Raw genomic sequence first — 17371 nt, forward strand, 5'->3', positions numbered from 1 at the left:
AGCTACAGTGGGGAGAACAAGTATTTGATACACTGCCGATTTTGCAGGTTTTCCTACTTACAAAGCATGTAGAGGTATCTAAAACAAAAATCCAGAAAATCACATTGTATTATTTTTAAGTAATTCATTTGAATTTTATTGCATGACATAAGTATTTGATACATCAGAAAAGCAGAACTTAATATTTGGTACAGAAACCTGTTTGCAATTACAGAGATCATACGTTTCCTGTAGGTCTTGACCAGGTTTGCACACACTGCAGCAGGGATTTTGGCCCACTCCTCCATACAGACCTTCCCCAGATCCTTCAGGTTTCGGGGCTGTCGCTAGGCAATACAGACTTTCAGCTCCCTCCAAAGATGTTCTATTGGGTTCAGGTCTGGAGACTGGCTAGGCCACTCCAGGACCTTGAGATGCTTCTTACGGAGCCACTCCTTAGTTGCCCTGGCTGTGTGTTTCGGGTCGTTGTCATGCTGGAAGACCCAGCCACGACCCATCTTCAATGCTCTTACTGAGGGAAGGAGGTTGTTGGCCAAGATCCCGCGATACATGGCCCCATCCATCCTCCCCTCAATACGGTGCAGTCGTCCTGTCCCCTTTGCAGAAAAGCATCCCCAAAGAATGATGTTTCCACCTCCATGCTTCACGGTTGGGATGGTGTTCTTGGGGTTGTACTCATCCTTCTTCTTCCTCCAAACACGGCGAGTGGAGTTTAGACCAAAAAGCTCTATTTTTGTCTCATCAGACCACATGACCTTCTCCCATTCCTCCTCTGGATCATCCAGATGGTCATTGGCAAACTTCAGACGGGCCTGGACATGCGCTGGCTTGAGCAGGGGGACCTTGCGTGCGCTGCAGGATTTTAATCCATGACGGCGTAGTGTGTTACTAATGGTTTTCTTTGAGACTGTGGTCCCAGCTCTCTTCAGGTCATTGACCAGGTCCTGCCGTGTAGATCTGGGCTGATCCCTCACCTTCCTCATGATCATTGATGCCCCACGAGGTGAGATCTTGCATGGAGCCCCAGACCGAGGGTGATTGACCGTCATCTTGAACTTCTTCCATTTTCTAATAATTGCGCCAACAGTTGTTGCCTTCTCACCAAGCTGCTTGCCTATTGTCCTGTAGCCCATCCCAGCCTTGTGCACGTCTACAATTGTATCCCTGATGTCCTTACACAGCTCTCTGGTCTTGGCCATTGTGGAGAGGTTGGAGTCTGTTTGATTGAGTGTGTGGACAGGTGTCTTTTATACAGGTAACGAGTTCAAACAGGTGCGGTTAATACAGGTAATGAGTGGAGAACAGGAGGGCTTCTTAAAGAAAAACTAACAGGTCTGTGAGAGCCGGAATTCATACTGGTTGGTAGGTGATCAAATACTTATGTTATGCAATAAAATGCAAATAAATTCATTAAAAATCATACAATGTGATTTTCTGGATTTTTGTTTTAGATTCCGTCTCACACAGTTGAAGTGTACCTATGATAATAATTACAGACCTCTACATGCTTTGTAAGTAGGAAAACCTGCAAAATTGGCAGTGTATCAAATACTTGTTCTCCCCACTGTATCTATACAGTCACTTGTAAGCATTTATGACTTTAATGACAGACGTGTTTGCCAACTTCAACAAGGAAGTGCCACAAAGTCCCCTGTAAAGAGCGTGTCAATCAACTCTCTGAACCCTGCTGAGTCTACAGGAAGGGCCAACAAACCTGTTTAATGACACATTGTGAAACACTTCAGGTTATAAAGTAAAGGATACGTAACGTTTATATATATATATATATATATATATATATATATATATATATATATATATATATATATATATATATATATATATATATATATACACATACACTGCTCAAAAAAATAAAGGGAACACTTAAACAACACATCCTAGATCTGAATGAATGAAATTATCTTAAATACTTTTTTCTTTACATAGTTGAATGTGCTGACAACAAAATCACACAAATATTATCAATGGAAATCAAATTTATCAACCCATGGAGGTCTGGATTTGGAGTCACCCTCAAAATTAAAGTGGAAAACCACACTACAGGCTGATCCAACTTTGATGTAATGTCCTTAAAACAAGTCAAAATGAGGCTCAGTAGTGTGTGTGGCTTTCCACGTGCCTGTATGACCTCCCTACAACGCCTGGGCATGCTCCTGATGAGGTGGCGGATGGTCTCCTGAGGGATCTCCTCCCAGACCTGGACTAAAGCATCCGCCAACTCCTGGACAGTCTGTGGTGCAACGTGGCGTTGGTGGATGGAGCGAGACATGATGTCCCAGATGTGCTCAATTGGATTCAGGTCTGGGGAACGGGCGGGCCAGTCCATAGCATCAATGCCTTCCTCTTGCAGGAACTGCTGACACACTCCAGCCACATGAGGTCTAGCATTGTCTTGCATTAGGAGGAACCCAGGGCCAACCGCACCAGCATATGGTCTCACAAGGGGTCTGAGGATCTCATCTCGGTACCTAATGGCAGTCAGGCTACCTCTGGCGAGCACATGGAGGGCTGTGCGGCCCCCCAAAGAAATGCCACCCCACACCATGACTGACCCACCGACAAACCGGTCATGCTGGAGGATGTTGCAGCCAGCAGAACGTTCTCTACGGCGTCTCCAGACTCTGTCACGTCTGTCACATGTGCTCAGTGTGAACCTGCTTTCATCTGTGAAGAGCACAGGGCGCAAGTGGCGAATTTGCCAATCTTGGTGTTCTCTGGCAAATGCCAAACGTCCTGCACGGTGTTGGGCTGTAAGCACAACCCCCACCTGTGGACGTCGGGCCCTCATACCACCCTCATGGAGTCTGTTTCTGACCGTTTGAGTAGACACATGCACATTTGTGGCCTGCTGGAGGTCATTTTGCAGGGCTCTGGCAGTGCTCCTCCTGCTCATCCTTGCACAAAGGCGGAGGTAGCGGTCCTGCTGCTGGGTTGTTGCCCTCCTACGGCCTCCTCCACGTCTCCTGATGTACTGGCCTGTCTACTGGTAGCGCCTCCATGCTCTGGACACTACGCTGACAGACACAGAAAACCTTCTTGCCACAGCTCGCATTGATGTGCCATCCTGGATGAGCTGCACTACCTGAGCCACTTGTGTGGGTTGTAGACTCCGTCTCATGCTACCACTAGAGTGAAAGCACCGCCAGCATTCAAAAGTGACCAAAAAAGCATAGGAACTGAGAAGTGGTCTGTGGTCACCACCTGCAGAACCACTTCTTTATTGGGGGTGTCTTGCTAATTGCCTATAATTTCCACCTGTTGTCTATTCCATTTGCACAACAGCACGTGAAATTCATTGTCAATCAGTGTTGCTTCCTAAGTGGACAGTTTGATTTCACAGAAGTGTGATTGACTTGGAGTTACATTGTGTTGTTTAAGTGTTCCCTTTATTTTTTTGAGCAGTGTATATATACAGTGGGGGAAAAAAGTATTTAGTCAGCCACCAATTGTGCAAGTTCTCCCACTTAAAAAGATGAGAGAGGCCTGTAATTTTCATCATAGGTACACGTCAACTATGACAGACAAAATGAGGAAAAAAAATCCAGAAAATCACATTGTAGGATTTTTAATGAATTTATTTGCAAATTATGGTGGAAAATAAGTATTTGGTCACCTACAAACAAGCAAGATTTATGGCTCTCACAGACCTGTAACTTCTTCTTTAAGAGGCTCCTCTGTCCTCCACTCGTTACCTGTATTAATGGCACCTGTTTGAACTTGTTCTCAGTATAAAAGACACCTGTCCACAACCTCAAACAGTCACACTCCAAACTCCACTATGGCCAAGACCAAAGAGCTGTCAAAGGACACCAGAAATAAAATTGTAGCCCTGCACCAGGCTGGGAAGACTGAATCTGCAATAGGTAAGCAGCTTGGTTTGAAGAAATCAACTGTGGGAGCAATTATTAGGAAATGGAAGACATACAAGACCACTGATAATCTCCCTCGATCTGGGGCTCCACGCAAGATCTCACCCCGTGGGGTCAAAATGATCACAAGAACGGTGAGCAAAAATCCCAGAACCACACGGGGGGACCTAGTGAATGACCTGCAGAGAGCTGGGACCAAAGTAACAAAGCCTACCATCAGTAACACACTACGCCACCAGGGACTCAAATCCTGCAGTGCAAGACGTGTCCCCCTGCTTAAGCCAGTACATGTACAGGCCCGTCTGAAGTTTGCTAGAGTGCATTTGGATGATCCAGAAGAGGATTGGGAGAATGTCATATGGTCAGATGAAACCAAAATATAACTTTTTGGTAAAAACTCAACTCGTCGTGTTTGGAGGACAAAGAATGCTGAGTTGCATCCAAAGAACACCATACCTACTGTGAAGCATGGGGGTGGAAACATGCTTTGGGGCTGTTTTTCTGCAAAGGGACCAGGACGACTGATCCGTGTAAAGGAAAGAATGAATGGGGCCATGTATCGTGAGATTTTGAGTGAAAACCTTCCATCAGCAAGGGCATTGAAGATGAAACGTGGCTGGGTCTTTCAGCATGACATTGATCCCAAACACACCGCCCGGGCAACGAAGGAGTAGCTTCGTAAGAAGCATTTCAAGGTCCTGGAGTGGCCTAGCCAGTCTCCAGATCTCAACCCCATAGAAAATCTTTGTAGGGAGTTGAAGGTCTGTGTTGCCCAGCGACAGCCCCAAAACATCACTGCTCTAGAGGAGATCTGCATGGAGGAATGGGCCAAAATACCAGCAACAGTGTGTGAAAACCTTGTGAAGACTTACAGAAAACGTTTGACCTGTGTCATTGCCAACAAAGGGTATATAACAAAGTATTGAGAAACTTTTGTTATTGACCAAATACTTATTTTCCACCATAATTTGCAAATAAATTCATTAAAAATCCTACAATGTGATTTTCTGGATTTTATTTTCTCATTTTGTCTGTCATAGTTGACGTGTCCCTATGATGAAAATTACAGGCCTCATCTTTTTAAGTGGAAGAACGTGCACAATTGGTGGCTGACTAAATACTTTTTTCCCCCCACTGTGTGTGTGTGTGTGTGTGTGTGTGTGTGTGTGTGTGTGTGTGTGTGTGTGTGTATGTATGTGTGTGTGTGTGTGTGTATATATACACACACACACAGTGGGGAGAACAAGTATTTGATACACTGCCGATTTTGCAGGTTTTCCTACTTACAAAGCATGTAGAGGTCTGTAATTTTGATCATAGGTACACTTCAACTGTGAGAGACGGAATCTAAAACAGAAATCCAGAAAATCACATTGTATGATTTTTAAGTAATTAATTTGCATTTTATTGCATGACATAAGTATTTGATCACCTACCAACCAGTAAGAATTCCGGCTCTCACAGACCTGTTAGTTTTTCATTAAGAAGCCCTCCTGTTCTCCACTCATTACCTGTATTAACTGCACCTGTTTGAACTCGTTACCTGTATAAAAGACACCTGTCCACACACTCAATCAAACAGACTCCAACCTCTCCACAATGGCCAAGACCAGAGAGCTGTGTAAGGACATCAGGGATAAAATTGTAGACCTGCACAAGGCTGGGATGGGCTACAGGACAATAGGCAAGCAGCCTGGTGAGAAGGCAACAACTGTTGGCGCAATTATTAGAAAATGGAAGAAGTTCAAGATGACGGTCAATCACCCTCGGTCTGGGGCTCCATGCAAGTTCTCACCTCGTGGGGCATCAATGTTCATGAGGAAGGTGAGGGATCAGCCCAGAACTACACGGCAGGACCTGGTCAATGACCTGAAGAGAGCTGGGACCACAGTCTCAAAGAAAACCATTAGTAACACACTACGCCGTCATGGATTAAAATCCTGCAGCGCACGCAAGGTCCCCCTGCTCAAGCCAGCGCATGTCCAGGCCCATCTGAAGTTTGCCAATGACCATCTGGATGATCCAGAGGAGGAATGGGAGAAGGTCATGTGGTCTGATGAGACAAAAATAGAGCTTTTTGGTCTAAACTCCACTCGCCGTGTTTGGAAGAAGAAGAAGGATGAGTACAACCCCAAGAACACCATCCCAACCGTGAAGCATTGAGATGGAAACATCATTCTTTGGGGATGCTTTTCTGCAAAGGGGACAAGACGACTGCTCCGTATTGAGGGGAGGATGGATGGGGCCATGTATCGCGAGATCTTGGCCAACAACCTCCTTCCCTCAGTAAGAGCATTGAAGATGGGTCGTGGCTGGGTCTTCCAGCATGACAATGACCCGAAACACACAGCTAGGGCAACGAAGGAGTGGCTCCGTAAGAAGCATCTCAAGGTCCTGGAGTGGCCTAGCCAGTCTCCAGACCTGAACCCAATAGAAAATCTTTGGAGGGAGCTGAAAGTCCATATTGCCCAGCGACAGCCCCGAAACCTGAAGGATCTGGAGAAGGTCTGTATGGAGGAGTGGGCCAAAATCCCTGCTGCAGTGTGTGCAAACCTGGTCAAGACCTACAGGAAACGTATGATCTCTGTAAATGCAAACAAAGGTTTCTGTACCAAATATTAAGTTCTGCTTTTCTGATGTATCAAATACTTATGTCATGCAATAGAATGCAAATTAATTACTTAAAAATCATACAATGTGATTTTCTGGATTTCTGTTTTAGATTCCGTCTCTCACAGTTGAAGTGTACCTATGATAAAAATTACAGACCTCTACATGCTTTGTAAGTAGGAAAACCTGCAAAATCGGCAGTGTATCAAATACATGTTCTTCCCACTGTATATATATACATATACACACACACACACACACACAGTGGGGGAAAAAAGTATTTAGTCAGCCACCAATTGTGCATGTTCTCCCACTTAAAAAGATGAAAGAGGACTGTAATTTTCATCATAGGTACACGTCAACTATGACAGACAAAATGAGGAAAAAAAATCCAGAAAATCACATTGTAGGATTTTTTATGAATTTATTTGCAAATTATGGTGGAAAATATGTATTTGGTCAATAACAAAAGTTTCTCAATACTTTGTTATATACCCTTTGTTGGCAATGACACAGGTCAAACGTTTTCTGTAAGTCTTCACAAGGTTTTCCCACACTGTTGCTGGTATTTTGGCCCATTCCTCCATGCAGATCTCCTCTAGAGCAGTGATGTTTTGGGGCTGTCGCTGGGCAACACGGACTTTCAACTCCCTCCAAGATTTTCTATGGGGTTGAGATCTGGAGACTGGCTAGGCCACTCCAGGACCTTGAAATGCTTCTTACGAAGCCACTCCTTCGTTGCCCGGGCGGTGTGTTTGGGATCATTGTCATGCTGAAAGACCCAGCCACGTTTCATCTTCAATGCCCTTGCTGATGGAAGGAGGTTTTCACTCAAAATCTCACGATACATGGCCCCATTCATTCTTTCCTTTACACGGATCAGTCGTCCTGGTCCCTTTGCAGAAAAACAGCTCCAAAGTATGATGTTTCCACACCCATGCTTCACAGTAGGTATGGTGTTCTTTGGATGCAACTCAGCATTCTTTGTCCTCCAAACACGACGAGTTGAGTTTTTACCAAAAAGTTATATTTTGGTTTCATCTGACCATATGACATTCTCCCAATCCTCTTCTGGATCATCCAAATGCACTCTAGCAAACTTCAGAAGGGCCTGGACATGTACTGGCTTAAGCAGGGGGACACGTCTTGCACTGCAGGATTTGAGTCCCTGGCGGCGTAGTGTGTTACTGATGGTAGGCTTTGTTACTTTGGTCCCAGCTCTCTGCAGGTCATTCACTAGGTCCCCCCGTGTGGTTCTGGGATTTTTGCTCACCGTTCTTGTGATCATTTTGACCACACGGGGTGAGATCTTGCGTGGAGCCCCAGATCGAGGGAGATTATCAGTGGTCTTGTATGTCTTCCATTTCCTAATAATTGCTCCCACAGTTGATTTCTTCAAACCAAGCTGCTTACCTATTGCAGATTCAGTCTTCCCAGCCTGGTGCAGGTCTACAATTTTGTTTCTGGTGTCCTTTGACAGCTCTTTGGTCTTGGCCATAGTGGAGTTTGGAGTGTGACTGTTTGAGGTTGTGGACAGGTGTCTTTTATACTGATAACAAGTTCAAACAGGTGCCATTAATACAGGTAACGAGTGGAGGACAGAGGAGCCTCTTAAAGAAGAAGTTACATGTCTGTGAGAGCCAGAAATCTTGATTGTTTGTAGGTGACCAAATACTTATTTTCCACCATAATTTGCAAATAAATTCATTAAAAATCCTACAATGTGATTTTCTGGATTTTATTTTCTCAATTTGTCTGTCATAGTTGACGTGTACCTATGATGAAAATTACAGGCCTCTCTCATCTTTTTAAGTGGGAGAACTTGCACAATTGGTGGCTGACTAAATACTTTTTTTCCCCACTGTATAGATACAGTACCAGTCAAAAGTTTGGACACACCTACTCATTCAAGGGGTTTTATTTATTTTTTACTATTTTCTACATTGTAGAATAATAGTGAAGATATAAAAACTATGAAATAACACATATGGAATCATGTAGTAACCAAAAAAGTGTTAAACAAATCTAAATATATTTGAGATTCTTCAAAGTAGCCACCCTTTGCCTTGATGACAGCTTTGCACACTCTTGGCATTCTCTCAACCAGCTTCACCTGGAATGCTTTTCCAACAGTCTTGAAGGAGTTCCCACATATGTTGAGCACTTGTTGGCTGCCTTTCCTTCACTCTGCGGTCCAACTCATCCCAAACCATCTCAATGATGGTGGGATTGTGGAGGCCAGGTCATCTGATGCAGCACACCATCACTCTCCTTCTTGCTCAAATAGCCCTTACACAGCCTGGAGGTGTATTGGGTCATTGTCCTGTTGAAAAACAAATGATAGTCCCACTAAGCGCAAAGCAGATGGGATTGCGTATCGCTGCAGAATGCTGTGGTAGCCATGCTGGTTAAGTGTGCCTTGAATTCTAAATAAATCATTGACAGTGTCACCAGCAAAGCACCCCCACACCACCTCCTCCGTGCTTCACGGTGGGAACTACACATGCGGAGATCATCCATTCACATTCTCTGCGTCTCACAAAGACACAGCGGTTGGAACCCAAAATCTCAAATTTGGACTCATCAGACCAAAGGACAGATTTCCACCAGTCTAATGTCCATTGCTCGTGTTTCTTGGCCCAAGCAAGTCACTTCTTCTTATTGGTGTCCTTTAGTAGTGGTTTCTTTGCAGCAATTCGACCATGAAGGCCTGATTCACGCAGTCTCCTCTGAACAGTTGATGTTGAGATGTGTCTGTTACTTTAACTCTGTGAAGCATTTATTTGGGCTGCTATTTCTGAGGCTGGTAACTCTAATGAACTTATCCTCTGCAGCAGAGGTAACTCTGGGTCTTCCTTTCCTGTGGCGGTCCTCATGAGAGCCAGTTTAATCATAGCGTTTGATGGTTTTTGCAACTGCACTTGAAGAAACGTTCTTGAAATGTTCCTTATTGACTGACCTTCATGTCTTAAAGTAATGATGGACTGTTGTTTCTCTTTGCTTATTTGAGCTGTTCTTGCCATAATATGGACTTGGTCTCTTACCAAATAGGGCTATCTTCTGTTTACCACAGAGTGTGCAAAGCTGTCATCAAGGCAAAGGGTGGCTACTTTGAAGAATCTCAAATATAAAATATATTTGGATTTGTTCAACACTTTTTTGGTTACTACATGATTCCATATGTGTTATTTCATAGTTTTGATGTCTCCACTATTATTCTACAATGTAGAAAATAGTAAAAATAAAGAAAAACCCTGGAATGAGTAGGTGTATCCAAACTTTTGACTGGTACTGTATATATTTTTATTGTCACATACACTAGATAGGTACAGTGGAATGTGTTGTTTTACAGGGTCAACGATTGTAGTACGGCGCCCCTAGAAAAAATTAGGGTTAAGTGCCTTGCTCAAGGGCACAGACAGATTTTTCACGTTGTTGGCTCGGGCATTCGAACCAGCGACCTTTCGGTTACTAGACCAATGCTCTAACCACTAGGCAACCTGCCACCCAATAGATTAATGGAAGGTGGCATATTTTTCTCTTTCAATGCACCTTCTACATGAATAGGCTATATCATACCTCCGAAAAGTATGCTAAACAAAGAGCAATACTTAGGCTAAATATCTATTTGCGTAACAGTTTAAATATGAACAACAGACTTATCACATGACTATTCACGTCATATGAATCAAAAGCCTACCAATCACATCATTACACAATAATTCTAGACCCTTAATGCATCCTCCTCACATTCTTACACTAACAGTGTACCAGTCTACCGATGGTCTGATACAATGATCTGTACTTACTCAGGTTGGAGTGTTCATTGTGCTTCTCTTCCTTCATCTCCCAAAGGTTCCTCTCTCACTACGGTCTCTCAGGGTCCAAGTCTACTTCTACTTCTTCTAACAGGAGCGTTGCTTACATAGGCTATATGTAGCCTACCTCACTGAATGTCTCAATAACTTCCTATTTCAATACACGAGTCAGACTCAGGATGACTGACTTACTACCCCATTCCCCTTCAATCCATGAAAAGAAAGCTTGGTCACAACCTCCTGATTTCTATTATTGCCACATCATCATCCCCCTTACACCTACACACAGGAATTCCTTTAACAAGCTTCTATGCAATTCATTAACCAGGGAGACAATCTGAAGAAAACGCAGGATATTGCAACAGATGTGATAGACAAAATGTGTGAACTAATTGTATACACTTTAGAAGAGGGTTATCACACACACTACCACCAAGTTTCTCTCATTGTAGTGCTGGGAGTTACTGCCCTAAAATCAACAAGGTGAATCTCACTTTGTCTTGAAAAAGGTATTGGATCGAAAATGTGCAGAGATAAATTGTGTTATTTTTTCTACAATGTATTGTGTATACTGGCATAGAGCCTATAGTGTACCATGTGTGCTGAGCTGACCACAGTAAGGCATGGGAGTTAGTGTGGTGGAGAGTCTTGTTTCTGTTAACATTACCTTCCAGGAGGTCTGCTTCCCGCTCTGTCTCCATAAGGGTGGGTTGGGGTTAAAGGGGGGTGGGGGCGGAGGGGGAGCTCTGGAAACGCACGGACTGGAGATCTGTCTGGAAACAGACAACTGAAATTAAACAACTGTAAATATTAAGAGAAATATATATAACACAACACTGCAGAGACTAGTAACACTGTTATTTAGGGTTTGAAAAAAGGTATGCTTCCATCTCTAGCCTTAATTCCTGACCAATTAAACTCTGGTCATTGTGGGTATCTGCAGGCTGTCACTCCAGTCAGCCACTGAATCACAGAAGGATCCCAAACTGTGGGTCGCATCCAAGGGGTCGGCGGGGGGACGCAAACTCAGTCCGGCTTTAAACTTACTCTTGAAAGTTGTAATAGTAGAATGCACAAAGTGCAATTTCGAAATTGAGTAGTGCACCATTAGTTCCTCTTACATTTACATTTACGTCATTTAGCAGACGCTCTTATCCAGAGCGACTTAGTTAGTGCATACATTATCTCTTGTTTTGTTAGTCATTGCATACCTTAGAGAACTATTTATAATTTGTCAGAAATGTCCAGATCAACTAGCCCATGTCAGCTAATGTTTTTTTATATAGGTTTTTTGCCCATAGATATAGTTGTAATTTTTAAGTCACTCAAATATCACATGAATACACACTGGGCAAAATGTATAGAATTGCAAGGACATTTGCTTTAAAACGGCAACATTTTCTTTGCACCCCATGACAAAATGTGTAGAATTGCAGGAAATAAGTGTAGAATTGCAGGAAATAAGCTTTAAACCTGCAAAATTATCTCCACCAACAAGAGGGGTGTGAACAGTTTGTGTCATGAACAGTGCTTGTGCCCATAGAAATAGGCATGGCGCATGCGTGCGGGGGGGGGGGGGGGCAAGGGATGTTCCCCAATGCTGGAAGGGGGGCCCCCCTAGTGAAAAAGTTTGGGAACACCTGGGTTAGAGTTCCATTTCTTTCCACCATTTCTCCACTTGGGCCTAAATACTGCTTTGCCAGAGAAGAGCAGGACCGCTCTAGAAAATGGTGAGAGGCTGACTGGTGCGTGCTGTACTTTGTAGCGTTAGACCAGATCTTACACATGACAAGATAAACTAAACAAAAGTAACCTAGAAAAAAGGTATTCATAACAATGGGAAATAAGCACTCTTTAAACTAGTATCAATAACCCATGACAGAAGACACAACTGATGCTGCTGAGTAACTAATTCTGCAACAGCAAAATGACTCAGCAAATGCACATGACCGCTTCATTCAAGTTTAAAGTTTTTTATGTCACATGCACAAGTACAGTGAAATGCCTTTCTTGCAAGCTCTAACCCAAACAATGCCGTAATCAATAACAATGTAATACAAAAAATATTAGGCTAAGTGTGAGAATATTTGGTACAAAAGCCTTAAATAGACCTCAATATGGTCTCCGTGATTTGAATACATCTTATTCAGTACCCACTAACCAAATTTCACATCCCTCAACGAGACCATATTGAGGTCTATTTAAGGCTTTTGTACCAACGAGACCCTGACCTTATTCACACAGTGTACCGTCAACACTTTACAAATGCCCATACAAGATAAATCAGGAGACGCTATCCTTTGTCAACCTTGGGCTTACACCCCTATCAATGTAAATAAAATAAGTTGTATACTGTGTATATACTCACAGTCAAAATTGTCAAATTAGAAGCTCCGATCATTCATTCTTCCCAAGAAACAGAAGCATGAGACTGAAAAGAATGAGGGGCTGTGAAAGCGTGTAACTATAAAGTCATATGACTCATTGAAAACTTGGGGTGGGAAAGAGAGAACCGAGTGGAAGCAGTTTTGCTCTCCCCCTAACCTTGGGCCTTTCCTCGCCCCCCTCCTCTCTCTCTAACAGACCTAATCTGTAAAAAACAGCTCACTCTATATCTATGTCACCTCCCTAACGGAACAAGGACCTTAAACACACACCCATCTACCCATCTCTTTTGAGGTATAGCAGCCTAGGAAGAAAACACAAACCTTTAGGCTACATTCCTCACATAAGACAAGGACTAGGCTTGAAATCAGGAAACAGAACAGTTTGGCCTAGAAATGTCTCTGAGGGCTGAATGCCTGTGGCAACAGTCTGGCAACTTCAGAACATGTTATAGTGTGTCCAAATCAATGATTAGACCTACATATCTGTCAAACCAAGGTCAGGCTGACCATTTTCAGGTCAAATCTCAAAGGTTGTGGTTTAAACAGTGAAGTGATTAAAGGTATTTTATATTTATTCAATCTTGTGCAATCTAAAAGCTGTCCATTAATTTCCATCTACACTGCATACACTAGACTAGATGTATTTATTGTAAGCTGTTTGCTGGTATGGGCTCACTTTGACATTGAAACCCAGTCAAAAACAACTGACTAGCAAGCAAGTGTGGTCAACTGGATAGGAAGGGAGGCCAGAAAGTCTACACATTTTTATGGCAGCCATCTGAAATGACCTAAAAGTAAGCATCAAAGGAGTGCCATAACAACCCAATGGAATGTGAGCAAAGATATGATTGTGACTTTCCTTTTGAGTCTGTTTAAATGTAAGAAGTCAGATGAGTGACTACATCAGCCAAACTGCCTGGCTGACCAGTTTTCTGACGTCTATGCTAACTAACTGTTATATATCTGAGAAACATTGATTATCGCCAAAATCTTGGTTAGGTAGCTAGCTAGCTGGCAAATAGTTGGCTAACCACAAACTAGCTACATTCCCCGGCTAGCGCTGCAGCATTGGGTAACTAACGCTAACATTGACTCTAGCTAGCTAGTTACCAAACTTGTACCTAGATAGCTAGCTAACTAACATATGCTGCATTAATATAAAACTTCAAATACGTGTTATTTAAATAACATTGCTGTCAATTATTTACAGTAACATTTAACTAGACAACTAACTAACCAGCTAGTTAGTTAACTTTGACCTATGATGTGGCAAGCAATTAGCCTAACTAGCTACTAATGTTAACTTGGATGCCATGTTGTTAGCCGGCTAGCTGTAAAGTTAAACAACCACTGGAATGAATAGATCAGCGTCGTCTTACCTGGAAATAGCTTATGTACAAAACGTGTGTTCATGTACATTTAATTACGTTAAATAACGAATAGATAAACTGACATAACATTAGGACAGTATGAAGGTTTCCATTGACCCAGGTTTATTCGACAAAAGCAATGTCGCAAAAAAAAAGTCATTGCGACATGTGTAATGGAAACGGCAATTTCTAAAGATCGACAACATTTTTTATCCCTTGGACAGGGGTGGATTTTTCTTCTGTCGAACTTTCTTTATTGCGACAAATGATGATTGAAACAAACAAAAAAATATTCCAATAAATCATGATTGCGGAATCATTTTAAAGATACACGGGGCATGCGATGTCACCGCGTAAATATTAAGCTCCACCCCATAATTAATTCTAAATGCCTACGTCTTGGGAAATCATTTTTTTCGAATATAAAAATGTTTATTTGAAGGACATGGATTGTCGAGCAGCGTGCTGACTAGCGAAGGCGTCCAGACTTATTGGTTGGCAGCACATTGCACCGGAAAAACAAACACATTTTACTCGGTGTGGCGGAGGTTTGGCACGGCGTGCTGTGAATGGGTCAGAGATGGTAGGAGATAGTGATGGAAAGGAAAGTGAAGCAAGTATGGAACATAGTGGTACAAATAAAGGAGGGAGTAAGAGAAAAAGAAAGCGGGAGAGAAAGGGAGTAGGGCAGGGTTCTTCAATTCCGGTCCTGGAGGGCCGAAACACTTCTGTTTTTTAATTCTACCTGGTAGTTAATTGCACTCACCTGGTGTCCCAGGTCTGAATTAGCCCCTGATTAGAAGGAGAGGATGAAAAACAGGTGTTTCGGCCCTCCAGGACCGGAATTGAAGAACCCTGGAGTAGGGGAATGAAGGGGAGCGAGAGGTCTATGTCGGTAGAGAGGAGGCAGAAAAGGAAGTTTGAGGAGAGCAACCTAGCTTCCAACGCTAGCGGAAGTTCGGAGGTAGAAAGTGCAGAGGAAGGGCAAGATAAGACACGAGAGGAACATGGAGGTGAGGAGGAGCATAAAATGATTATGAAGTTTAGGGAGGAAGGTGGAGTTGGGGCGACGAGTCCGATAAGGTTGACAGCTGTGAAAAGAGTTGATTGGGGAAGTTGTTAATGCTAAAGTGTTAAGAGATGGGAGATTGTTGGTGTGCTGTAAGGACATTGCCCAGAGGGAAAAAGCTATCGGAGTGAAGCAAATAGGGAAGTGTAAGGTGGAGTCGAGCAGCTGGACTGATCAAGCAGGGAAGCAGTGGAGTAAAGGGGTGATAACAGGAGTGCCTGTGAGTTAGCACTAAAGAGGTAAGGGAACATTTGAGAGGAGGCGTTCTAGTGAATGTACAGAGATTGCAAGCAACAAGGGGTGGAGATAGGTAGATGGCATGTCTATTCTGTTACATTTTAAGGACTGGGTACTGCCAAATAAGGTAACAATAGGATATATGAGGTATTATGTGAGGGCTTATGTACCGAAGCCTTTAAGATGTTATAAATGCCAGAGGTTTGGCCATGTGGCAACAGTCTGTAAAGAGAAAAAGAGGTGTGCCAGGTGTGGAGGAGAGCATGAGTATGGGAAGTGTGGAGATGGTGTACAACCAAAGTGCTGCAACTGTGGAGGTGCTCATAGTGTGGTATATAGTGGGTGTGAGGCTATGAAGAAGGCAGTGGAGGTGCAACAAGTGAGAGCGGAGAGAAGGGTGTCATATGCTGAGGCAGTGAGGGTGGTCCAGGAGAGAAGGGTGTCATATGCTGAGGCAGCGAGGGTGGTCCAGGTCCAGGGAGAAACAGGTTCAAGGGAGAGATGGGTAGGTGACCTAGACCTGGGATTACGGGGCAGGTGGGAAGGGATATGGTATACATAGAAAAGAGAAAGCTGGTGACGTTCATAGCAGGAGCTATCAATAGCACTGATAAAGTAGAGTCTAAAATGGAGAGGATTAAACTAATAGTGAAAGCTGCTGGGAGACATTTGAGTATGACAGGGTTGACATGGGAAGAGGTTCGAGATTACCTCAATCAGCCGATGGTGGAGTCATGTATTACTGAATCTTAGTTATGGTGGTAGTACTACAATGGAATGCTCGAAGCCTGTTGGCTAATGGGCAGGAATTCAAGCAGTTCATTGTTGATATGATAGCTAAGCCTGATGTGATTTGTGTGCAGGAAACATGGCTCAAACCAAATGTGGAGTTTATCATTCAGGGATATGTAGTGGTTCGTAGGGACCCGAGATATAGGGGGAGGGGGCGATGTGCCACCTTCAGAAAGCAAGGAATTCCCTACAAGATGATAGGCAAAGGTATTGAACAGGTGTATGTGGTGGTGGAGGTGTGGATGAGAGGAGGGGTGCTAGTGGTAGTGAATTACTATAATCCATGTCAGATATTGGAAATGGAAGTGCTGGAGAGGGTGGAGGGCCAGGAAAGAAGTAAGGTAATGTGGTGTGAAGATTTTAACGCTCACAACACGCTTTGAAAGATCTGGTGTGCCTGAATGATGGCCGAGGGACCAGGATTGATGTAGCCACAGGGAAAGAGTCTGCCTTGGACCTCACTCTGGTATCTAGTGCGATGGCAGGAATATGTGAGTGGGAGGTATGGGAGTAGTCGACAGTAGGGAGTGATCATTACCCCATTGTATGTACAGTAGGCCGGAGGGAGGAGGAGGTGTCAGTGGATGGAGTAGGCAGGTGGGTGTTTGGAAGGGCAAAGTTGGATCAGTTTCAGGAGCTGAGTGAGCAGGTGATGGCTCGGGTGGATATGAGAGGGGATGTAGATGGTATGAATAACTGGGTGAGAACAGCGTTAGTGGGGGCAGCTACTGAGGCTATACCTAAGAGTTCAGGGAGGAGGAGGAAAGCAGTCCTGTGGTGGACGGAGGAATGTGGGGCAATGGTGAGGATTAGGAACAGGGCATTTAGAGTACTGAAAAGGACGCATAACTTCCAACATCTGATTCAGTATAAGCAGGCCCAGGCCATGGTGAGGAGAACTGTCATGTTGGCATCGGTTCTGTGACACCATTGGAAGGGCAACACCTGTGGGAGAAGTGTGGGGGATGATTAAGAGGATGAGTGGGATCAGAAGGGAGTGGCATTATCCAGTGTTGACTAGTGGGGAGGATGTGGCAGTAACAGATGAGGAGATAGCAGAGATGATGGGCAAAGCAATTGTCCAAGTGCATAGCTCTGCAAATCTGTCAGAGGGGCAGAGGGCGAGAGAGAACACGAGAGAGGAGCATCCTGGAGTGCTGGAAAGGCGGGAGGATGTAAATGATGTGTTGAGTGC

General features: G+C 43.7%; 1 protein-coding gene across 1 annotated transcript in view; it reads right to left on the reverse strand.

Annotated features, from left to right (window-relative positions):
• LOC311133893 (natural resistance-associated macrophage protein 2-like) overlaps positions 1 to 14423 on the reverse strand; it is a 29079-nt gene extending 14656 nt beyond the window's left edge. The window contains exons 1-2 of the mRNA XM_084167498.1: positions 14088 to 14423; positions 10989 to 11094 (exon numbers count right to left, since the gene is read on the reverse strand). Of these exons, the coding sequence (XP_084023624.1) occupies positions 10989 to 11022 (34 nt within the window). The 5' untranslated portion in view covers positions 11023 to 11094; positions 14088 to 14423. The remainder of the gene's footprint in view (positions 1 to 10988; positions 11095 to 14087) is intronic.
• Between the last annotated feature and the right edge of the window lie 2948 nt (positions 14424 to 17371).

Source organism: Coregonus lavaretus, assembly GCF_964263955.1.
Source record: "Coregonus lavaretus genome assembly, chromosome: 8".
NCBI lineage: Eukaryota > Metazoa > Chordata > Actinopteri > Salmoniformes > Salmonidae > Coregonus > Coregonus lavaretus.